At 42.2% G+C, this 25387-nt stretch overlaps 1 protein-coding gene across 7 annotated transcripts; it reads left to right on the top strand.

Moving 5' to 3' along the window:
• The first annotated feature begins 209 nt into the window (after positions 1-209).
• Positions 210-25317, top strand: Lerp (lysosomal enzyme receptor protein). Of its 7 annotated transcripts, XM_086840277.1 has the most exons (19): positions 242-300; positions 372-589; positions 648-724; positions 795-869; positions 1254-1470; positions 1534-1697; positions 1757-2040; positions 2094-2241; positions 2324-2445; positions 2513-2625; positions 7574-8043; positions 8213-8326; positions 16919-17065; positions 17773-17952; positions 18025-18151; positions 20126-20193; positions 23959-24232; positions 24312-24442; positions 24503-25317. In XM_086840277.1, exons 3-19 carry the CDS (start codon positions 665-667, stop codon positions 24581-24583), a joined length of 2775 nt encoding a protein of 924 aa, XP_086696403.1. In that variant the 5' UTR covers positions 242-300; positions 372-589; positions 648-664; the 3' UTR covers positions 24584-25317. The 7 variants fall into 7 exon arrangements, 6 of the variants coding, with proteins under 6 accessions (XP_020811995.2, XP_086696405.1, XP_020811994.2 ...); XM_020956336.2 differs by lacking the exon at positions 372-589 and having other exon boundaries at positions 210-300; XM_086840279.1 differs by lacking the exon at positions 372-589 and having other exon boundaries at positions 218-300; positions 23959-24136.
• Positions 25318-25387: the final 70 nt, after the last annotated feature.

The following is a 25387-nucleotide window of genomic DNA, read 5'->3' on the forward strand; positions in this document are numbered from 1 at the left end:
GGATAGCGGGAATTCTGGCTTTTTTAGCAAATTTAAGAAAATAATAATAATAATAAAATAATTTTGGTATATTTTATGTTAAGTATTGAACGGAGGGTTGATTAATGAAAAACATACAGCACATTTCTTTATAATAATTAGTTTTTTTTCTTAAATTATTTTCTTTGGTACTCCGCCTTTTTTAGCTTTTCTTTCCTTGATCCAGCTTTTTTTGCTCCGAAAAAATGACACCACTGACGATAACACTGGTCAGCTGTTGCTTACTTTACCGTTGTTCTTGTTGTTTCTTTTTTTGGCCAGGTAATTAGCCGCAAAAAATAATAATATTATTAATAATAGTGCGGTGATTATTGTTTTCGTTTGGCGTTTAGCCTGTCGTGTAACAAGGCGCCAAGATACTGTTGCTGCTCCGTTCCTCCTGGCCAGAAAAAGAGGGGGCGGTTGAAAAATCGAAGCGAGAGAGCCATTGGAAAAAGCAATAACAAACTGCAACAACGCACTTGGGGCTCTCTCTCAAAATAAACTGTTTGCCTCTGATAAGGACAATAAAAGTGCTTTGTGTGCGAAAAAGTGCTAATCTTAAGGGGGAGTTAGTAATACACAAACTCTGCCTTCGGACTATTCAATCATTCTTTGTGCTTCGGCAGAACCTGCAGGTGACAAAATGCGCTGCAGCGGAGAAAAGGATACCCCGGCGACTGCAAGTCGCGGATACAAACACCGGGTGAGATCATCTTTTCCCTTTATCGTATATTGAATTTCTAGAAATTCCTTGTTATTTATTGTCTTTGCAGTGGCTGGCTTGCCTCTCTTTGTTGGTGTGTTTATGCTGCCGCGGGAGCTATGCCGCTGACGCAGTTGATCAGCTGGTAAGTGGGCGGTCGGTGGGCGGTGGGCAGTGGGCTGTGGGCGGCGTAGGGCCAATGTGGGGCGCTGGGCGGCTCGGAGGCGCCGCTTGTTTGTTTTCGTTTCGTGTTTGGCACTGCGCACTTGTTGCCATTTTGGCCAAGACCCTGTTATTGGGATTCCAAGTGCATGTTTACCACCCACACACAAACGCACGCACAAGCGGTTATCGGTTCCAGTCTTTGTTGGACGAAATCAATCAGCCAAGTTATAAGGAGATAAGAACCACAAAAGTCTTCAGCTTTGACAAATATATAAAACATGTTTTTCACAAAGAAACAAATGATTTTCTGGGGGTTTTAAATCTGGCATATTTTAAATTAAAAGCTTTCCTTTTTCTTCTTTAGAAATTTTCCACTCAGGAATGCAAAATTAAGGAACCCATATATGGCAGTACCTTTGACTTTAGTGGCCTCCGCTCGGATCTGGGTCATGTTGTGGAAAGTCCCAGAATTTCCGGAGATAAATTCGAGTTTAATATATGCGGAAATCTTTCGCGAACCTGTAATGGTGAGAGCAATGTGGCAGCCTGCCTTAAGAAACAGGGCAAGGAGTACATTCTAGGTGAGTTTCAATACAAATTAAAGAAATATTCTTCGAAACCTTACCTGTTGTTATCTCGATTAGGTCGCCAGCATGAGCTTTTCTACAGGAATGGCAAGATGTATCTGGAGTACAAGAGCGGCGTCAAGTGTGAAAATGGCACAGCCGACAAACCCAACTATCAGCTTCATGTAATGCTAAGCTGCGACTACACCATAGATGTCCAGCCCATGCATGTTACGTCCTATGTAAGGTCTTGGATTAGATTATGTGGCTTCATCAATGATAATCCTTTAAACCTTTGCAGTCTGACGACGCCTGCTCCTTCTACATTTCCTATGAGACCCCGCTGGCCTGCCTTCGCATTCCCGATGCCCTTCAATCGAATAGTTGCAGCGTACGGGATAACAAGTCGAATGGAACCTTTGATTTGATGCCTCTGAGTGATAGTAACTATCGCACCAGCAATCGTCAGGACGCTGTTTTTGTGATCAATGTCTGTAAGCCTGTTCTCTATGGTGAAAACAGCATGTGTCCTCCAGGCAGCAGCGTATGTCTGTTCAATCCTAAAGCCAAGGACCTAAAGCAGCGGTGAGTCTTGGTTGGATATTGTTAGAGCACTTTAGAAATGCTTCTTTCCATAGTTTCATCAATTTCGGAAATGTACAGTCGCGTCCAGTGGTCGAAAACGGGCAGCTTCTGCTCCGGCATGAGTCACCAACGCCCTGCGCGAAGAATTCCAGCGTTAACTATACCAGTGTCATTTACTTCAGCTGTGACAAGTTTATACGCGTGAGTAGTATCTGTTATCTTGTTAAGCAACTCCTAAAAACTATCCTGTTTCTATCTATAATATCCCGAAATTCTATTGCAGAATGCCCATCCCGAGTACGCAGGCCTCGGAGCGGACTCCTGCACCTACCAGTTCAACTTTGTCACGCCGCTGGCCTGCAATGATCTCAAACCCTGTACGGCTTTCACGGCCACAAATGAGCTGTGAGTGCTGCCCCTCGTTTAGCCTAATGACTCCACTCTAAGCCCACACCCACTCTCCTCTCAACAGATTGGATCTCAGTCCGCTGAGCTCGAAGCCAGACCGCACTTTGATTAAGGATGGCAGAAACTATACAATTGCAGTGTGCGCCCACGCTGGGAGCCCCTGCCAGGAAAATGGCGGTAAGTCGGCCATTTGCGGCCTCGGATATTAATACAAGTTTTTAAGTGCCAACGCGAAACTTATTTGCCGTAAAAGAGTCGTAATTAAAGAGCTTCCATGCAGGGAAGTCGTAACCAGGCAAAGCTTTAAACCATTTTTTGACTCGGCAACTCCAGTTAAGCGGGATTAGTGATTTTTTATTGCTCTTCCGCTCGAGTGGCACTCATGGCCATAATCGTCTTGGTAACCGGAGGAAAATGCAAAAAAAAGAAGGGAGGGGCCGGTCAAGTGTTGACCATTTCATCCGGTTTCCATTAAATCGCACACGAGTGGCTATTTGTAGGTCCCCTCAACGTATGTCCATAAATATGAACGCACACTCGTGTGGGTTAGTGTGTTTGTGTGCTAAAGCCTGGGTATGATGATAATGATTTAGATCTGTGATGTGGTCCGTCATATATTTACATAATTTACGAGTTTGCCTGTGTATATATGCAGGCAGGCAGGCTAGGTGGTTAGACCATTAGCCGGGGTCGCCTTCCGCCTCATCCATCCGTTCGCTCCACGTGAAAATTCAATTTACATTTTTTTTCAACGTCAATAATAAGCAGAATGAACGTTTTTGGCGGCTCTAAAATGCTCTATTTAAATTTGGTTTTATACCTGATATTCTGTTGGGTGAGAAATTTAAATGAGAGGCTTTAAAATATGTATTTTAATGTTGGTTTAGAGTTATGCGTTCAATTTTAATTATTGGAGATAGTATTCATCAGTAAATATACCCTTTCCCTTAGACCTTTACCAGAGTATTCTATCATTGCAAACATTCTGATTTGCCCTTCCAGTTCATAATCTTATGCTATATAGCATATAATGCCTGCACATCGGCAGCTTTGATATTTTTCCTATTTATTTACTTTGTATGCGCTGCATCAACATCAACAAATGGGGGACATGGGGCTCTCTTTCGCCGTGGCAAATAACAACTTTTGCCGATGTGGGCTGTTGGCATGCGAAACGTGTCTGGTATCCATGGAGTTCAGCTCACGCAGCGCGGCTCTTTGTGTGTCTGTGTATCTGGGTGTGCCTTTTGGGGTGTCCTGCATTCGCAGTTGACTGCAGACGCATATCCGTTTGCGCGTCCTTTTCGGTTGGCTGGCTCTCTCTCTCGCTCGCGGGGTGGAGATATCATGGCCCCACTGCTGGGCCTAAACAAATAAATAAGTGTGTGCTCCCTTTTGGCAAGCTGATGTCCAGGCCATGAGGCTGGGACCTACATGAAATTTTCATTTGTTAGGCAAATAGCAGACGCACACACACACGCGAGCGCGGAATTGGGGCGTAGGACATGGCAGGGCTTTTGTAAACAAGCTGGCGCTCACATGCACACAGAGAAATAATTGCTTATACATATAGTGGGGGTTAATTAGATGTTATATTTAATATTTATGTTATATATAATATATATTATATAATATATAGTGTTTATTAAACTTTTTCCGATTTATACGAGTTATAACCCCTATGTAACCCCTGTATGTAAACAAGTTTAGAACGCTCAACAGTATTGTTACCATACAATTTACTCGAAATCGTTAAGTTTAATTAAACCAGAACTTTAATTAAAGAAAACTGAGGTTGTGCAGACCTCTTATATCTAACCTGGTCCTATATTTTTCTCTCTGTGCATCCAAACAGCGCTGCCGCTGGTCGGTATTTGGCGCCCAGCTGACACTGGCAGACGGCATATTGCTGCCGCCCGGCCAATCCCCCAATATTCAGCTACGCCACCGTGCGGGGCATTAAAATCTCCTGGTTTACATAGTTGAATTCAATATTTGAAGGCATTTGGCAGTGGCCTGGCCCTGTGCCTGGTCCTGGCCCCTTTGGCCTGCGAGTGAGTTATGGCCGCGCCCCCTACTTGCCCGCCCCCAAAACAGGACCCATAAAATCCCGCCTTCTACTGCTGCCGTTAATTGCTTATGCAGCATGCGTTGCCCTGTCATTTTGTGTAATTTTCATTTGCGTTTTTGTTCTGCATTTTATATTTATTTATGGCGAGCCGTTGCAAATTGCATTTTTTTGTGGGGAGGCAGCTGCGGGAATTTCAGCTATGCATATGATGATGCAGGCTTCATTTAATTGCTGCTTGTCAACATAATTGTCTAAGCAAATTGAGTTCTTGTTTGCAAAGTTTTAGAGAATTATATTTGGCATCGCAGCGTACAGGAAACTTTATTAACAAATTTTGTATTTAAGTTTTAAATCGAAAGGAAACCAGCTCCCGGAAGCCGAAGTTTATATATCCCTGCAAAACTATAGAAACATAGAACTATATAATATATGACTTATAGGGTCGGAAATTACTCCTTAACACGTCAAATTTGTAAGAGTAACTCGTTGTTTTTAAACAACTTTATGCTATATTTAAAACTTAAATTTAAAATTGAATTATATGCTTTGTAGTAGTCCCAAAGGAAAATTACGTATACGCACTGGTGTAAATGGTATTTTATCATAACTAAGCCAAATAAGCATTAATTTCAATTCGGAAAGATTTTACAGATAAGTTATTTTACCTTTTTAGTGCAGGGGTTCAAGTGTCACAGATAATTGCAACTTCTGGAAAGTATCAAATCTCAATGGCACCGCACTTTTGTGCTTGAGCTGCTGGTTTGTTTATAATTTTCAATTTCTTATTTCAATGTTTTTACGTATTTTACTCCTTTTTATGTGTGGCTCTGGTTTTCTCTTGTTTCCCAGCTTATTTGTGTTGGCAGTGCTGCCCGGCGGGCAGATTCAATTTGGCCAGGACTGGACAAAAACCAAACCCTCCTCCATTCTCCATTCTCCATTCCCGATTCTGCAGCCGTAACTAACACTTGCCGCCAGCTGTTTGGCCTGGATGCGCCATTCAAGTGGCATTTGGGAGTCGGGAGAAAGGGCTACTGGAGCTACTAAATCGTTTTATATTTGTTTTTCTCGCTCGGCCGTTTTTTTATATTTTGTTTTTTGTTGCTGCTGGCGGCTGATGGTCAATGTTTTTAGGGTTACTTGGCTCGGCCCTTTCTTGGCTGTTTTCTTATTGAAATTCAATTTTCCCGGGTCTCCTTCTCAGCCATTTACAGTCGCCGCTTTTTGCCCTGAAATATTTTTGCGGCATACCGTACTCCGTGCCCCGTGCCCCGTGCTCACTTGCCTTATCAATGCCACAAAGTCAGCTCCTTATATTTAACCCTTCTCAGCAATAGGCGGAATTTAAACAATGTTTTGTTTCATGACCGCAATGCTGCGAGGTTGCTTTGAGCCGAGATTGCATTGGGATTCAATTTACGGGGGTGTGTGTGTTTCTGTGTGTTTCCGACCAGGTCAATCTCGTTGGATAATCTAGACAAGGAAATGATTTTCACCCAAGGTGTACAAGGACAAGAATACATCCTGCGTTTGCTGTAAAGCACAGCAGGGTACATAATAATAGTGATACAAGGCAAATACGTATTAAACAAGATAACAAATCAGAAATGATATATTATTAAATTCAGTATTTTAAAACAGTTCAAATCATTCATGTATGAGAAGTTCCTGAGTTCTTACATTTGGCTTTCCATTTAAAGATATCTTAGTGACATTTAAGACATTGCATTTCGACCGCAGCTGTACAAATAAATCCTTAGAGGATGTCTTCTGCTCTTCTGGGCTGATGGTCTGCTAAATTCAATTGCATGCTTTCACAGGACTCGGGCAGGACCTGTTTTGCCCATACATGTTTACACTGGAATATACGGACGAACGTATGTACATATATTGTCACGCAGCCCAGCCCCAGAATGCCATTTATCAATTTAGTTGACAGTCGATTTCTTTTTCGATTTGCCAAAAGCCACCTCAATTGGTCTTTTTCTCTTCGTTTCTCCGGTTGTTTTTTGTATATCTCCTCGTTGTTGGTCATGGCTCTTGATCCTGCATATATATGTGTTTGTCCGATGTCTGCAATAAAGTATAAAAATGGCGAAGGAGGCAGGATGGAGGCAGGGTGCAGAAGGGGCTCTGAAATTACCATACTCTCTAGTCAAATCACAATCACAATGCTGTCTGCTCTAGGGCGCTCAATCAAAATCCGGCAAATGTGACTGACGTGGCTCAAAATTGTTGGGGTTGCGAGTGAAAAGGGAAGATTGAAAGATTGAAATGCAGGGAGCCAGAAAGGACAAGTGCTGGGATTCGAGAATGGCGTAGATTCTGTTTATTTCCACAAAATTGAGTTGTCAGTTGTTGTCCGGCTTTAGTTCTGCCAACAACTTAATATTATTTTTAGGCAATTAAATCTTAAATTCGTTGCGACAGAGCTCTGGAAATCGATGTAAATTCACAATGCCATTTATGCCAAAGTGCTGTGCTGTGGAGTCCATTGTTACTGCCTAGTCCTGGCTAGACTAAAAGCATTCCAATTGCTTGGACACTCTCTTGGATGGGGATGTGCGAAAAAAACGCCTTGCAAGTTGACAAACAACGAGAACAATTAATTTCGTCTTTGATGTCCTGTCGCTTTTACTCCTTCTGCTGTTGCTTATCCCTATTCTTGCACTAAGAGAAATTTATTTACAATTTTTAACTTTCGGGTATTTACATTTTAAAATTAAGAACCATTCTAGATCTATACTTGCTATACTTTCTTGATGGTTTATAATAATACTTTTCTTCTAGCTGATGGTTCTTAATGGTTCATTACAATACCTTTCCTTAAGCTGTTTAATATTCTCTTTTTTATTGGCAAATCTCTTTGAAACTTGTATTTTTTTCCCAGTGTAGTTAGTAAATGGTTAAGAGTTTTCTGGCCAGCGTTCGCCGACCATGTTCATGTTTTTGTTTGCCTTTGAGATGGCCTTTGTTTTTCATTCTGACTTTTTGGCGCTTGCCCGTGGAAGCCCTCCATTGATCCGTTCTCCTCATGATTCCGTGCACTTGCAGGCGCCTGCTACGAACAGAATGCCACAACCATCAGCCTGGGCAACTTCAACTCGCAGCTGAGATTCAATCAGAGCGGCTCGCTCTATTTGCTCTACGAGGACGGTGCCGAGTGCCCCTCAGCGGCGGGAGGCAGCAGCCGCTGGTCGACGAAAATCGAGTTTGTCTGTGCGAACAATGCCACCAAGGACAATGCGGGAGCTGGAGCTGGAGCTGGAACTGGAGGCGGTGACTCTTTGAAAATAATTGAGGACTCCAATTGCCAGCTGTTGATCCAATATCAGACGCCGCTTGCCTGCCGTGAGCCGATTAAGTGCAAGGCCCCCATCTATGTGGACCACACCGCGGAGGGACTGGGTAGCAGTGGCGTCGAGCTGATCGATCTAACGCCATTGATTAGCGACAGCGACAACTACGAGGCACGAGTGGAGCTGCCCACCGGCATGGAGCACCTGGTGCCCAAAGCGACCAAGGTGAGCAGGAGAGCAGCAGGAATAGTCCCTTGATTTCCCCCCGGAACCGAGCTGGCCCGTAATTTGCTGCCTTTTGTCTTTGCTCAACTCAAACCATCATCATCATCACGACCAATCCTACTCCTGTCCTGTCCTCATTCTCCCATCTTTCTTTTTTATTTCTTTGCAGTTCTTTTTGAATGTGTGCCGTCCATTAGTGCCCAAATACCAATTAGGCTGTGCCGGCGGATCTGCTGCCTGCATGGCCAAAGTGACGGCCGATGGCGCCCCCGAGGAGGAGCGTGTAAGTACCACCTCCTCATATACTCACATACATACATACATTTAGGAGATAGAGAGTGCATAAATGTACAGGAGAGGTCAGGATAATAATATCAAGGAGTACAGCATTATATTTAATAGAATTTAAAGAAAGTAATTAATGACTTTAATTCTTACAGTTTTAGGAATATAAATAACTAAGATCCTCCGAAAGGATCCTAAAAGGGCATGCTATTGTCTCTTTATATATCTTTTATGGTTCCGTAGAGAACAGTTTTCGTTCTTAGAGCGCATATTCCGAACTTTGAGTGAAATGTTACCTATTTGGCGAATTCTCTCGAAAACTCTCCTTGCAAATATGATGATATTCTATAACACAGAATCCCCCCAAACCTTTGGGTTATATTTTTGACCTCAACTGTGTGCATGCATGGTAGATTCAGGAAAGGCCTCAAAGGGCGGCGTAAGAGTGTGCTGGCCACGTGAAAGAAAGCCGCTTATGTGCTTAAAACTCTTTGCATGCATGTGTATCCAATGAGTGGAACCAGGGGAGCCCAGGGGATCGCTCGTAATTTACGCCAGCCAGCCCTCAGCCCTCAGTCTGCCACACCATCTCGGTGCGCCTTTTCGTCCACCTCATAAACGCCTCAATATGGTCGTCGTCGCCGTGGCCGTTTGGTCAAATGCCCAAAATTGTGGCGCCATTCATGCATTAAATATGCAGCAATCTAATTGCTAAGCTTCGCTCAACCTCAATTTTCCGACCCCTCGGTACGGCCAGCTTCCGTAATTCCCAGGGGGGGGGGTCTGACCAGTGTGGATTATTTGCTTGCTTCATTAAGAGGCGCCTCCAACTGGGACTGGTCCGGGGTTCTGATTCAGATTGGGCTGCGAATGCGGACACCCACTGTCTGCCGTTGACAGCGGCCAAAAGTTGTTTAATGCCAAAAATCTCCTCACTGAGCATGGACCGACCACTGGCCGCCGGTCCGAATCCTGTCCAGTTTTTGGGGCCAACTCTGTCGAGTCCGGTGCCTAAATACTTAAGCCCACAAAAGTATGCAATGAAATCTGCTTGAAACGAGATTTCTCCCCGGGCCACAAAATGGCCAAAAAACGCTGCCAAGCACCGTCCGGGCCAAATCTTTTGCAAATGAATGGGATAATTGGTGGGGATTTGGCTAGATTCAATAATTCATACATTTTTCCATTAACCCATTCTACACACACATGAACGAGAGTGGAAAAAATAAGGTCTAGTGCTGATTTAATGCGGGCCCCGTTCTTTTTTTTAAATCATTGCACGCCTAATGAAATGTGTTTAGAATTTATTATTATCCCTAATCGGGGATTAGGTTATACTTGTTTTTTTTTTTTAATTTTTGTTAATATGGATTGTAATTAAAATGAAATTAATTTATTTTGGTTTGCAGAATTGAAAAATTGCTGCAATTTGAGGATAATTATAATGTGTTATGATTATGAATATTTATTAACATGCAAAATCTTAGAAGCAATTTTGAATTAAGAGACTGACTCGTCATATATTTATTGAATTATTAATCACTCTAAATCAATTTATATAGCCATTAATTATCACAAACAAGGTTAGAATTGCGTTGCTTTAACGTTTAGCTTATGAAAGAGCTATGTCAAATAAATCACGTCTTCATTTGCTGAGTTATAATTTCAAACTGATTTTATTTTCTTAAAGTCCTAGCTTAGGTGGCTAACATGAATATCGCATAGACTTATTTTTAGGTAATCCCACTCAGGTACAAGCGGGAAATTTCCGCTGCCCGATATCCTTATCTATACAAACGTGTGGTGACCACTCGCAGGAGGTCCCATTGCATCGCAGGTATAATTATGTTTTATTGTCCGATAAGCGTTTATGTATATATATATATGCAGACGCTAAATAGTGCAGTGCTGCGGCTCGATCCTTTTACATAATTTTCTTATATATACGTGTTCATGTGTGAACAGCTTATATTTATCATTTATTATCATCTAAAGAGAGAATTAGGTATATTTTTTTGTATTATTTAACTTGGTTTCGGTTCATAATTCTTAGGTATTTTTATTTTATTAAACCATATTATTTTTCCTCTTTTTTTCTAGTCCTTCGTGGCATTTAGCTGCCTTTCTTTTCGGCTTAATGCCCGCTTGTTTTTAGACGAAAGTAGAATGAATTATTAGGTTCCTTCGCTAAGTTCCCGGGTGGGGCAAGCCACCACTAAACCGCATTCACCGCACTCGCCCCACTTCAATCAGCACAATAATTGCATGCGACAATGGATGCATGCCAAGAGAGGGGGTGGTGTGAGGAAAAGGCAATCTTTCTAGCGCATTTTCCGTATTTTCCGGGGCCAAAAGGCCGCGCAACACACACACTCATACACTCATCCATCCATCCCCTCGCACTGGCACCTTCCGGCTTCAACTTTTATCACAAGCTGCACAAATTTCCCGGGAGCAAAAACATTGTTCAAGTTGCTAAAAAATAAGCACGTACGCGTTGGAAATGGCAATGCGCTGGAGTTCGCTAGAAGAACGAGGCGATGGGGGGCAGTTAAGTAGGGGTTCCCAGGCAGTGGTGCATTCAGGGGGGGCCTCTAAAACGTTGAATATGTTTTTGTGTACAGGATATATTTGAAATTTTTAATGACTTTGGAAAGCTATTATATGAACTCTCTTTACTAGCACTTGAAAACTTTAGAAAAGATATTAAGATATATTCGATAATGAAAAAGCAGTATATTTTTCAAGCAACCAAAGGAAACTAACGTCGGGAAGACGAAGTATTTATACCCTTGCAGTTTGTAATTACTCAAAAGATCGAACCGGAAATCGATCATAACTAAGCTTCAAATATTTGCATTATTTGAATCGATATTATATGATAATTCTTGCAACAAATTAAATTTAAAAAACTCATAACATGCTCAGAAATGCATTAATTTTAATTTTAAAAACGTTCCAATGTTAGTTTTTATGAGGTTAATAAATCTGCATACTCCATTTAACATTTTAAAAAATTCAAATTTTTGATAAATTTTTGGTCATTTTTGGCCTTATAAAATTTTGAAAAAAATTGAAAAAAATTATTATCATCAAAACTAGCACAGGTCGATTCGCCTGCTAATTCTGATCAAGAATATATATGATTTATAGGGTCGGAAATGACTCCTTCAGTCAAGAAAACATAAAATATGTCCATTATATAGACTTTAGGTCAATAATTTTGTATATTGTTTTTGGGGGAAAATCACACTTTTTCAAATATCATAACTAAGCCAAAAGTGAATTGATTTAAATTTGGAAAGAATTTCTGTTCGTTTTTGTAAGATTAATAAATCTGCATAGTCAATATAACCTTTTAAGGAATTACAAATTTTATCCACTTTTTTTTTTGACATTTTAACGATGTAACTAACCCCTTATAAAATTTGTAAAATGAAAACAAAATTATTATCTTCAAAACTAGCACAAATCGACTAGCACAATGATTTATAGGGTCGGAAATGACTGCTTCACTGCGTTTTACGCTTCTGACTACAATTAAAATACCATTCTTGAGTCGATATTTATCAATATTTTTGTATTAAAATGTTGTCTAAAAATCAAATCTTAATAAACTCATACCTAAGGCAAAAAAGCATTAATTTAAAATAGGAAAGCTATCCTCGGTTAGTTTTTGTTAGGTTTACAAATCGGCATACTCAATTTAACACTTAAAAATTCAATTTTTTTATCAACTTTTCAAAATTATAACGATGTAACTAACCCCTTTTAAACTTTAAACAATTTTGAAAATATACATTTTCCCGGACATAGCTAGATCGACTCGGCTGTTGAATATATATGATTTATAGGGTCGGAAATGACTTATTCACAGTGTTATAGCGTTAAAATACCCTGCAATGGTATAACGAGAAATATTCCCCCTAAAAAACCGTACGGTGCAGCCCCTGGCCTAAATTGTGCTTTGTAAAAACGGGTGGGGGCAAGAAGGGGATTCCTGTGGCAGGCAGCACGCGAGTGAAATATGTGAGCATAACGTAAGGTCAGCCAACGTAACGTCGCGCTACGTAACGAAACGGAACGGAAGGAAATGGCAAAATGCGGCTGGATGGGGGAAGAGCGAGGGTAAAATATCTGTAAAAACAGCTTTTAGCGGCCAGCAGCAGCAGCATCCATGTGTGCCATGTGTGCGTATACGTGTGTGAGGGGGGTGTGCCTACCGGCGACGTGCTCTGTAAAGCATTTCCTGTGGCAGGAGGCGACTCTAGATGGCCCGAATGGGTGGCAATGGCGGTGGTGGTGATGGTAATGGTGGCTTAAAGTGCCATCGGCTTTGTTTGCATGCCGTTGGCCTAGAAATAACGCATTCGGGGCAAAAATATATTTTTATAAAAATTCTATTGCTTTATTTTTGTAGTCGACGTTCGCTACAGACAGCCTCCGCTGGCCATGAATCGCTTGCACTGCAAAAAAAAAATTACCTAACAAATAATATTTATTTTGTTATCATAAAAAAGTTATTTTCTAGTTCGAATTTAAATTAAATTTTGCTATTGTCCTGAAATCTTCATATTTATTTTTCATTCAATATAGAAATAATATTATCTATAAAAATTCTTCTAATTTTATATTTTTTGATTTAAAATTCAACAGAAGTCCGTTTATTTTTGAATAAACAGGCTAGCCCCCCACATCAGTGTGTCCCCGCAATTCATATTTATATATTTTAATATTTCAAGTGTAGCTTTTGGTCCCTCCATTCCTGTTGACATTTTGCGCCACGTTTTGCATTTTGAAAATGCTTCGTTTTCAGAGCATTTCGTGTGCGGAAACGGAAATGTGCTGCTCGTAGCTGCTGACGCGCACTTGAGCGGACCCCATTCTCCTCTCTGTCCTCCAAAAGAGTGAACAAAAAGGAGAAAAACTCAACCCATACTGATGGCTTTGGGTGCCTCTCTGCCACGCCCACTCATTGGCAGTTGTCGAACGTTGTCGCCTGCATTTGCAGTGGCATCTTGGCATTCCCAACCCCAACCCCAACCCCATCTCCAACTCCATCGAATCCATTGAATCCCCCATTTCAGCCCCTTATCGCATGCACATATTTTAATGTGCTGCCATTGCATATATCCCCAGGCTAACCAGCTACAATGGAAAGAAGCATTGCCTGAATCCTGTGGGAGAAGCTATATTTAACCCACTGTGCCAGGGTGTCTTCTAACGCTTAATATATTGTACAAGGGAAATTATGATATCTTAGTTAATCTATATAAAGCTAAAGATTAATACCTTAATAAATACTTCGTTGTTTTGGATTTTTATAAATCCAATTGTGCTAGGATTTATAAGAACTATAAAACAGGGCGAAAGGTTGACAAAAATCGGCAAATGTTGCTAGAATCATGTTTCGCTACACCCATTAATGGTTCCATCAAATATTTACATGTATACATTATCTAATCTATACATTCAGGAACCATCTTAAATCGTTTAAAAGACTTACGCGACATTAGTATACCTTAAGTCTTGGCATTTAATGGTTTACATTTAAATAAATTCCTTTAAAATATCATACATATTAGTTGGTCCCTGGAGGGTTAAGCGATTGCCACTGCAGACATTTGTCGCCATTGGCGCTTGACTCGAAGGAAGCCCTGCCGGATCAGCGACACGTTTGATTTTCTCTGGGTATTCCCTAAGGATTTGCGATTGCGACTCCGATTGCGACTGCGAGTGCGAGTCAATTCATTGGCATGCAGCGACTCCATTGTCAACTCGATGGCGGCATTTGACTTGTGCCAGTGCAAATTTGGCAACGGGCATGTGACTAGCATGACAATGGCAACCCCATTACCCCGACCAAGCTCGAGCTTCATCTCCATCTACATCTCCAGCTCTGCCTTCATCTCCAGCTCCTTGTCCCCTTGCATTTGCATTTGCATTTGCACTTCCGACAATAACCACAAAATCGTCAAAATGGCTGCCGTCGGGGGTCTGCGCCCCATCAAATCGGATTAATAATGAAATTGATCAAATTGTTGTGCAAACAGCTGAATGCCTTGCCAGCAGCTCCACAATGCTGGGCATAACTCGTCCCCAACTGTCCAGTCCCGTTTCGTCCTTCTCCTGCTGCCTCCCTGCCTGCCAGCCTGCCTGCCAGCCTGCCTGCCATTGTGCTTATTGTTATCCCAGTTATTGTCCTGTCCCTCAATGTCATGCCTGTTGTGGCCGCGTCGGCCTCCCATTCATGGCTTTCTCGTAGGTTGGTAGGTTGAATGCCGATCAGGCCACAGGGCGGATGAGCAACGTAGGGGTAGGAACGGTCGCCATGTCCGCTGGCATGTTCCTAGTGAATCGCTGAACTAGCAGAAATCTTTATTGCTTCTCAACTCGAGCATGGTCTTGTTTCTTCTTTTTGTCATTCTGTTTTCCACAAAAAAATATTCGATTTGGGTTAGAAAAGTGTATGTGTATTGGATACTAGGGGGATATTTAGGAAATTTAAATGAGGGAAATATGGAAAAGTTAAGTTTTTATATATTATCCAACACCTTTTAATACCTATTTCTTGGTACTTCCGACAGATTTCTTAATCCAAAAGTCCTTTCAGATAGCAAAACAATTTCTTTAATCTCTCTCTTTTCTTATCTTACACATTTTTCTTTTTCCAAATGTTTTTTTAGAAAAGAATACATTCCTATCTCAAGCCAAGGAAACAACTTAAGGTTAACGATACACTCCCTTCCTTATGGACTGCCCACTAATTAGAACGAGCAACCTAAATAAATGTCGTGTCCTGAAATCCTTTTGAGAATCCCAAACAGTTCTTTTAATCTCGCAGCAGCAGCGCATTAAAGTTTCGATTTGTTTCCCTTGGCCCGAGCCAAAAGATTTTCCAACAATCAAGTCAAGATTTTCTTCTTGTTTTCCTCAGCTCCTTGTTGTTAGCTTGGCCTTGTCTTGCCCTGTCCTGCCCCGTGTCCTTTGTGCTTTCTTTTTCGCTTTTTTTTTGTTCAACTCATTTATTTGTATCTGCAAACAATTAAGTTACTTTCGGTCTGGCCAGCCAGTCGTCGCTGGAATTTTCTTCTCTTCTTTTTGTTATTTGTCCCTGGTATCCTGGAGAGGAAAGTTTTGCGAAACTTAAAAAAAATAATCACAAATATCCTGGCGCACGCACACTGGCACACATACACAGAGAAGTTACTGGCTTGTTCAAATGCGATAAGAAAGTTTTTCAATAAATTTTGCACAGCGAGAGCTACTGGCGAAACTTACTGTGCTGTGTGTCCTGTGCCTGCCTGCCTGCCTGTGTTCTAAGTCAGTAAGCCGGCGCCAAAGGGAGTCCCCCTGATCTGCCATATATTCCCCATTACAACCCCGAACCCCAAGGATACCTCTCGATGCTAATGAGCCTGCCGGATACTGAAGGTCAGACGGCAGTCGTTGTGTATTTGCTGATGGCGCATTAGCTGCGATTTTGATTTTCAAATGGATTTTCAAAGGATCCGATCCGCCAGTGAAACGTCCAGCAATAAATAATAGAGCAAACTGCTAAAACATCGCCTGAGCTGCATACGAAATGAGTTCGGTTCAGAGTCGGAACTCGGTCTGGACCTGGAACTGAAAACTGGAAACTGGAGCACCCTCTGCCACTAATACGTTTAAGATGAGACGACAACATGTGCAACGCTTGCCGCCGCCATCGACCTTGTTGACCCGAGCATAAATCTTGTGCCACTCGAACGCCAATGCACTTGCCTCCAAGCGGGTTTCCCTTGCATCCCCCTGTTATCCTTCGGAATCGTTGGGTATCCCTGCTTTTTGCGCATTAAGCTCACGTCGTTGGCCGGCTAGTTGGATAGCTGGCAGCGTTTAAGCTGCCTGATTGCCAATAGCAGCAGTTAGCGAGCTCCATCGATAGGGGTGGCCAGCAACAGCTGCACAGGCGACGAGCTGGTCGGATTTTAATATTAGAATAGGTCTCATGAAAAGCTTTTCTTTATGGGATATATTTAAAACTGAAAGCCCAATTTTGTGCCATTAACAATGACCTGTGTAGAGGTTTCTAATATTATAATATCCTAGCTCTTTATATCAGGAATTATGTTACTAAATTATTCAGACTTACCTTTGTCTACCTTTTGCGCCTGTAAGCTTTGTATTTTATGTTTGCCAAACAAAGAGGATAAATTTATACACACTCATTGCCGGAAGGACTAGCTTGATTTTTGTCGGGTGGGCGGTGCCATTGAACTATCCATTAAATTGTCGTTTCTGCTGACTCGGACCGGCATGTCCTGCTGGATCCTTGGCCATGCCAGTTATCATCGCATCGATGTGCCGGCCACTTCACTGGTTCCGAGTTACTTGGCTTGGACACCGGCAACAAGGATAGCAACAAGCTACAAGGAACCAGCAGCCAGGAGCCAGGAGCAGGCGACATTGGAACGTGTGCATGGCTCAGACAGGGATTTCGAGTTATTTGCCGCAATCTCAGACATAAAGTTATACATTTCGCTTTCGACGAGCATGCTTAAAGCGCCCCTTTCACCACTTTCACCCCCTCTGTTTGTCTCGTTCACAGAGCATGGGATTTCCGCTGGTATCGCTGTCGCAAAGGAATCGTACCTCCGCCGAGTTGTTGTACTTGAAGGGCGATCCTTGTCCGACGGACAACAGTACGGAGCTGTCCACGCACATGCTCTTCAATTGCAATATGCGTGCGGGTCGGGTAAGTACACAGGAAAAAAAAATATAGGTACATTTTCAACACGCACTGAACATTAACACGAATACATTTAATTGCTTGCTTTGCAGATTAATATTGGGGGTGACATTATATAATAGTAGTTATTGCTATGCTTATTAAGTTTTGATTTCTATAATAATTATTTGTATTAAACCAAAAAGCATGTGTAGTTTTTAATATATTATTTGGCATGCTTATCCTTATTTCCTAATTTAATTTATTTAACTTATATTTTGTAGTTTTTGGTTTTATTTCTATTTAATTTAGGGTCAACCGGTATTACATTCGATTGAGGACTGTATCTACAAATTTAATTGGGAATCAAAGATTATATGCCAAAATTGAACCTTATTTTGTTGTTTATATCTATGATATTTACAATGTTGTAAGGATTTTCTTTAAAACACGGTACTCTTTCCAATCTAAAAAATTTAAATGTGTGAGTTAAGGATAACAATTTCTATATATATTTGTTATTACTTAGAGTTAATCCTTCGAGTGTATAGACAAAAAGAACCCACACATTCAAGAAGCAATCGGATTCTGATAGGCCATTTGTGCGGACAGCTTTGACTGGGTCACAGTCTTTATGCGACTATTTCAAAGGACGACCTCGCCGCTCACCTGCAAATTGCTTGCACGCTCCTAATGGCTGTTCTCTCTAACCTTTCCTTCCCTCCTCCATTTAGGGGCAACCGGTGCTGCGTTCAATCGAGGACTGCACCTACAGATTCGAGTGGGAGACGAATATCTTTTGCCCGCCGCACGAGTGCACCTTCAGTGCGGACACCTGTGAACTGGTCCACGACGAACTGGGCCATCGCTTCAACTTTAAGAGTGCGCACTTCACCAACGACGGCAAGGTTCAGGTGAGAGGGAATGGCATCTATCTACGTGTGGTAGGAGGTTGGTCTACTAACTGGGCTTTTTCCTGCTCTCAGATCGACTACAATGCCACGAAGATGTCGGTAAATATTTGCGGAGCTCGCCGCAAGGCGATGACGGACTATTCACAGTCGCTGGTCAACATATTCTTCACACACGAGTCACCTAATTGCGGCAAGGAAGGTGAGTTGGCGGTGCAGCTGCAGCTAATTCGATTTACATATTCCGGCGGGGAAAGGGAACTGGATAAGGAGCCCGCGTTGTCGCTTGTCGCATCCGTTTCCGTTTCTGGTTCCGCGTCCGGTTCCTCTTCCGCTGGTGCAACATGCGCGCCTTGTCGCCATTTTGTTTTCCTTTCTCTATCTGGCTTTTCGTTGGTTTTTTTCTTCCCCTCCCCCTTTTCTGTTTTTGGTGCGCTTTTGGGTGTTTTGTGGAAAAACGGGAGAATCGCATTAGATTTGGCGTACAGCCCAATGCACTTTCTTTGCCCGGTGACATTGCGCTTCCTGCACCATTCGTCCTTGCGATCCTCGTGGCATTTTATCACGCCACTTTTATCGCTGGTACTCATGGTTTTATTGCCAGCATTCCGTTCGGGTATGATTGAGTCGGGAAAGTTTTATATATTTATTATTTAACAAATTTTAATCGTATAGTTTACAGAATTCTTAACAAAATTATGAAGAAAAAGAAATCGAGATAGTTTCCTTATAGCTTCCATTCTTATTTATCTTCGAATACAAGTAGCAAAAATTTGTATCTTAAAGTACTCAAGTACTGAGTAAAGGGTATTTCACAGTCGTTCCCTTTGATGTAAGTGTTTTTCTTGACTTTTTTTTTATTATACGCGACGCCATTCTTGCAACTGCGACATTTTCGGGCACTTGTCGTGGTGGCTCTTTTCGCTGTGTGTTTTTTTTAGTAGTTTGCTTTTTAACTAAGATTCTTTTTGTCTGTCTGCGGGGGAAATGAAAAAGGCAAGCAAAGTGCTTGAAATTATACAAAAAAATATATCTAGCGAACGAGAAAAAAAACTGTCTACGAGATAATGCGGTAAAATAATCTTGCTGCACTTGGGAAAATCTCTCTTTTTCTCTAGAGCTTTTCCTGTTTTTTCTCGGCATTCTTGATTTTATTTTTATTTTATTTTATTTTTGTAGATGTGATACTACTGCATGAATATTTAATGCATGCAGAGCAGACAGGTGGGAAAGACTGTGTGTGGGGGGATGGGGTTTGTCGACATCCTGTGCCGAGATTTCCCCCGGGCCACTCCATGTTAGCTGCCTTATATTCGCACAATGATTTTTATTCGAGCCATTGCATGGCACTTAAAACTTTGCCATTAAAAAACAAAACTTTTTATTTTTGACAAATAAAACTGACGACGATTTAATTATGACACATCTCCATTGTCTCTCAGACTTGGTAATAAAATGGAATTATTTTAAAACTCTGTGGCGCACAAACTGTGTTGCCATTGTTTTGGTTTCGGCCAACGACAGTGCGCAATCTGCAAGCGATCAGACAATTTTAATATGCCCAGTGACAGGCGTTAGCAGATACCAGAAATGTGTGGGTGGCCAGAGCAGGAGCAGGAGCAGGAGCAGCAGCAGAAGCAGGAGGCGTTAGAGGAACATTTCCCAAAAATCCCAACGAGTTGTAGATTTTGTGTGGCTTTGCGACCGAAGCTGGAGGCTTTGATTCCCCCACACCAAGCCAGAGATGTACGCATTTCATGCTGAGCATTTGACCGACAACAGTAGAGCCTGACCCTGCAGGATGCCAGGACAATCCAGGGAGAAAAGGGGAAGCAGAAGCAGTTGGGAGCTGTGTTGTCGTCTGTGGTGATAATTATTTTTGGCTTTTATGCGATAACTTTGCGGTGTCCAGGCCCAATCCACTTTGGTCCAAACCCCTTGTGCTGTATCATTTGAAATTTTGATAAGGATACTGTACAGCTGTGTGTGTGTGAGTGGGGGAAGCCAGCCTTTGTCTGGCCCATAAAAATGGAAAGCCAGCCAGAGTCTGCTGCTGTTGCTACTGGTTTTTGTACGCTTTTATTAGGGTTAAGATTGTTTTGAATGTGGGTTCATTTGAACTAATTAAAGTGCTCTCGAAACTAATGCCCTATTACGTTTACGTTATCCCTCGCAGGCACGATGAACGTCCAGATCCGCCTGATATGCAGTAACCAGACGGAGAGCAGCAGTCTCATCTCAAGCGTAAGTACCAAGGATACTAAATATATATATATATACATATATATATAGTTGTAAGTAAGGAATCTCTTACCTGAATCAGCAGCCACGGCATCTGGCGTTGCTTGTTCTTGGCTCTTTGGAGGATTACAAAGAGTGTAGCACGCTTTTCAGCGCTCTGCCAAATGCGCATCAAAGAAACACGAGGTTTTTCTTGTTTTTATACCCTTGCAGACGGGGATTATAGCGTTGTTATTGCGAAGGTGACACTTTCAATCCAGTTAAGTGGTATTGGTTGGCATCTTTTTATGGCTATTCTGTTATCTAGGGATGTACTTACGCGTCACTTCATCTGGCCTAGTTCAAATGATATTTGAGAGTGTTTTCCCACATCTTCTAGGAGATTTATTCTTGTAAATGAATGACAAATACGAACGCCAATATATAAATAGATTATTTTCCGTTTTAATTTGTGTGAATGAATATATAAACCTCACAAATATCAACATTTTTGCTTAGAAGATGTTTAAAAGGCAATTTTTTAAAAATATTATATAATGTAAGTAGTGTATGTAAGGTATTTCAATTCCAGTCAGATTGTTATAACAATGTGAAGGAATCATTTACGACCCTACAAATCATATATATTCTTGATCAGAATCAACAGGCAAATCGATCTAGCTGAGTTTGGAAGAAAATAATTTTTTTTTAATTTTTTTTTAAATTTTATAGGGTTAAAATTACCAAAAAATTTATCAAAAATTTGAATTTTTAAAAATGTTAAATGGAGTATGCAGATTTATTAACCTTATAAAAACTAACATTGCAACGGCTTCCGAATTAAAATTAATGCTTTTTTGACCTAGTTATGAGAATTTTAATAGTTGATTTGGCAATAAAATTGTCATATAAATATTGATTCAAGAAATGTGAATATTTTAAGCTTAGTTATGATAAATCTTCGATTTGACCCATTAATGTAATTGCAAACTATAACATCATATAAACCTTGGGATCCATAAGTTTATTTCCGTTCTTGTTTTCGTTAATTTGTGTACTGAAGTATATCATATTGAATATATCATGATGTTTAATAGAAAAATATGCAATTTGAAAAAATAGCTCTCTAAATACCCCTAGTATATATTCTTTCCTTAAAAATGTCATAGCAATATTCTACATTAACTTTAAGGGTAACTGCATTTCGGTTTTGCAAAAGTTAGCCTCCTATCTTTTTGTTCATGTTTCCCTTTTTTAATTTTTGTAAGCGAACAAAAAGTCTTGGCAGTCGGTGGGTCCTTTCTCAAAGAGTCGCCACAAGGCACTGGGACTACTCGGCTTCAAAGTAAGAATGTATGAAATATGTTTGCGGAAAAGGGCAACCAGGGACACGGAAAGGGACACGGACTAACTGCCGCAGGAGAGCCGCCACCTTGCAAGAAGCGGCGGTTTTTAGGGGGGGAGGCGGCGACTTAGGCAGGTGCCCAGGGAGTACGGAATGTGCGGCAGGTGTCCTTTGTTATGCTTACCACCTGGCAATCGGCTTTGCCTGTGCATCTTCTTCTGGCTTTCAGCCCTTTTTGCTGTGTCTTTGTCCTTTGTCTTTTCATATTTCTGTTTTTGCGGTTCGCTTTGCATTTCTTGCTTGCTTCTTGTCTAAGGCCCTCACCTGCGTTCACCTGTGTTCACCCGTTCACCTGTTCAGCTTCTCTTAGCTGCTGGTTGAAGCTTTTGTTTCCCCGAGTTCATTCGTGTCGCAGGCGGCTTTGTTGTTGTCATCCGGGCACGCAGGATCAGCTGGCAAGATATATACAGGCATTGTTAGCTGTGACCTCCCCATGTATTGACCAGGTGACCCTTGGCTTGTGGTTAGAGGAGGCTAAAAGTCGGCAGGAGCAAAATTAAATTAAAAGCAGGTCCTTTATCGGGCGCCTGCTGTGTATGTGTGTGTGTATTTGTGGGAGTAATAATATAATTAAGTTGCATTCGCCTGCAGCACTTTGACTAATGACCAGGACTCCGACTTTGTTGTGGCTTTTCCAAAAGCACTGCCCCAGCATCATTAGCATGCAGGGCATGCCGAGCATGGACCTAATGCCGGCTGGATTCTCTTTAAGCTAATTAATAATTGTTTGCATTGCTTGCACGACAATTAACCGCAGGTTGCTGAAATATTTCCCCATTTTCACGAGCACAATGCATCGTAATTAGTGGCGCAGGTCCAACTGCATTAGCCGCCGACCCCAAAAACGTTTTGCAATTAGTGCTTGAGGTCGACTCCCGCCCCAAAAAAGGACTCCATCATGGCGCATTGTAGTCCATTACGCAAAAATTACGCCGTAGGAAGCGGCGCTGATTGAAAACATTTCCCGTGCCCGTTTCCTAGGTCGATAGTTTTATGTTTTACCCCGGCCAGACAGGACGCAGTCAGGCAGGCAGTCTGCCAGGACTCGCCTGTATTTGGCTTCGATTTTGCATTTGTGGCACCAGGCAATTGACCCAAATTTAAACCAGCTGCAAGCTGTTTGCCACCTCCGACAAACGCTTTCGAAATGCCGCCATTGCCGACGGGGTTCCCATGTCACAGATGCGGGCTGTGGCCTCTGTCACCCAATCACCATGCCACATTTCTATCGACGTACTGCCTCCCTGCTTTGGGAATCTGGGAATGGGTATGGGCATGCATCATCCAATGATGTTAATTGCTCGACCCACCGCACTCCCTGGGATCTTTAATATTTGCATTTCCTTGTCCAAGCAGAGCGCTAATATGTACATCTGAGTAGCTCAACAGGTTAAGCCGAACAAGATGTTGTGGTCAGCTGGGAGCAGAGGAGGAAAAAAGGAAAACTAGGGTGCAAAACAGCTTATCGTCCAAAGAACCCCAACACGTTTTAATCCTTGAACTGCAAAGCGGAAAATAGCAGTTTTCGCTACACTTTACAAAATGTTCGTGAACTAGTTTTATAATTCTGTTTATTAGAGAGACCTTTAAATGAATATTTTCTACCAGTGTATATGTGTGCAATTATAGCACACTATATACATATATACACAACGAAGGACAACTTTTGGGTAGCAACAAAAAGGAACTGTGTACACTGGCTCCTGGTACTCGTCGTCCTGCTACTGGCAGAGGCGCTGTTGGAAAATTAGCGATTCAATGAAATGGGATTTTAAATGGCTGCAAACTTTTTAATGCGTTGCTCCCTCCATCACCTTCTCCTCCACCAGCAGCTACAGCTCCAGCTGCTCCCTTTACCGCTTCCTGGCAACCCCGAACTAAGGACCCAACCTTGTTCTCCTCGCGGACATGTTCGTGTCTGGTGCGGCGCCTCGCCGTGACGGGAAAGTTTGAGCCAGCTTTGGGGCTGGCGAGCGTTTTTGCCGAGCTCCAGTTGCCAGTTGCCAGCTGCAGTTGCGCCGCAAAAGTTTTTAAATTATGCGCACATTTGCTGTTTCATTTTGCAGTCGCTGGTCGCGCCGGAAATGGTCTTTGGGTGAAAGTGTTGCCAGCGAACACAGAACGCAGAATATAGAACACAGAACACAGCAAGGGTTTTTCCAGGCGACCCAGGATGCCGGAAACAAGCTGCGAGCAGTTGTTGCGCCACAAATTTGTGCAGGCCACTGGACGAGGACAAGGATGGCGGGGGGGTGGAAGTGTTTGGGCGTCGTATTTTACTCGGAATTTATGTCCACCCTCGGTCCCCCATATCAATTTATTTATTTATTTTCCTTGCACTTAATGAAGAAAGTTTCTAATTACAAGAATCCGTTTCCTTGCAGGACCAGCAATGCAATTTGCTTTATGTGCAGCGAACGCCGAGCATCTGCCAGTTCCTTTCCCTCGATGTGGCCCAGCAGGATGCCCAAGGCGGTGGCTCCAGTAGCTCCAGCTCGACTAGCACCAGCACCAGCACCAGCACCACTAGCACCACGACAACGACGACGGCTTCGCCAGCGGGTAAGCCAACTAAGGCAGCCACGTCGACAACTACAACGACAACAGCTGGCCCTGATCCGGCGGCTACTCCCATCGGGCCGACGGCCTCCGTGGGCAGTAAGTGCAGCTGGCCCGCTCTGATTGCACTGCCATCCATCACTCATCCGCCCCGTTGTTCGTGTCTCTTTTTTCGCAGCCATCCTGGCGGCCATTTTGTCGGTAACCTTCTGTGTGACGTGCCTGGGACTATTCGCCTTTTCGCCGGCGCGAAGGCAGCGCGTGCGTCGCTTCTTCCGGCGCAGCAACTCGGCGGTTCGCTACTCCCGGGTAAGTTCCCCCAGCCAGGAGGAGACGGAGCCAGGAGCTAACCCTTTTGCATCCCTTTAGGTGCAGTCCAACGAGGAGGCCAACCTGCTGCTGGAGCCCAATGGAGAGTTCACTGAGAGCGATGATGACATGCTGCTTTAGGTGGACCAACGTGAATCCAAGTCGTCGAAGGAGGACACGTCTTGGCCATTAATAGGGGGGGAAAACAAAGTGGTGGAACGGAACCGAAACCGGAACGGTGGTAGCTAGATAAAGACACTAAGATCCCAAAGTGAGAAACACTGAACACCAAAGACATAACTGAAAAATGGAACTGATTGTGAGTTACAAAAAAAAAAGAACTATAAAACCGTAGAAGACAAGTAAGGATAAGGGAACGAATGAACTGCTTAAGGATGTTGATATAAACAAAAATTGTACAATATGCGTAGGCTACAACGACGACATACACAACCCAATTAACGCAACTATATATACACACACTATATATTTTATATACCCTTCGTATGAAAAAGGATGAACCCATAGATATAGATAAGTGCAATATGCATTCACAAGAGAATTGCCACGGACAATTGCTTGAATCGTATTTTCGCTGGCAGCTATATATATATATATAAATATTTGCTATATAGCGCGGCAGCTTGTTTCCTTCCATTAACGATGTGATTTCCTATGTTTTGGCCACTTCAAGTGCAGCTTGAGTGTCCTTTTTGTAACAATTTGTATTTTATTCCAATGCAATCTGTACTTACATTTCTGTTTTCGTCTTGTTTGTTTTAGTTAATTAAGTCGAGTCTTATTAAATGTACAATTTTAAATGTATACACTTATATATATATATATAAAAGTAATAAATATTATAAAAAAAATAATTAATAAAGTGTTGTTTAAATATGTTAATGTGAAGGCAAGAAAAGCGAGATCGGGACAGTCTTCGATAAA

The sequence above is a fragment of the Drosophila serrata genome, unplaced genomic scaffold (genome assembly GCF_035046125.1).
Source record: "Drosophila serrata isolate PLE 108 unplaced genomic scaffold, ASM3504612v1 contig_382, whole genome shotgun sequence".
Classification (NCBI taxonomy): Eukaryota; Metazoa; Arthropoda; class Insecta; order Diptera; family Drosophilidae; genus Drosophila; species Drosophila serrata.

Coding starts and splice junctions, on each gene's coding strand:
- Lerp (XM_020956336.2), top strand. CDS start 225: ATGACACCACTGACGATAACACTGGTCAGCTGTTGCTTACTTTACCGT. Junction 870..1,253: donor CTGACGCAGTTGATCAGCTG/GTAAGTGGGCGG, acceptor TTTCTTCTTTAG/AAATTTTCCACTCAGGAATG. Junction 18,152..20,125: donor ACCTAATTGCGGCAAGGAAG/GTGAGTTGGCGG, acceptor TATCCCTCGCAG/GCACGATGAACGTCCAGATC.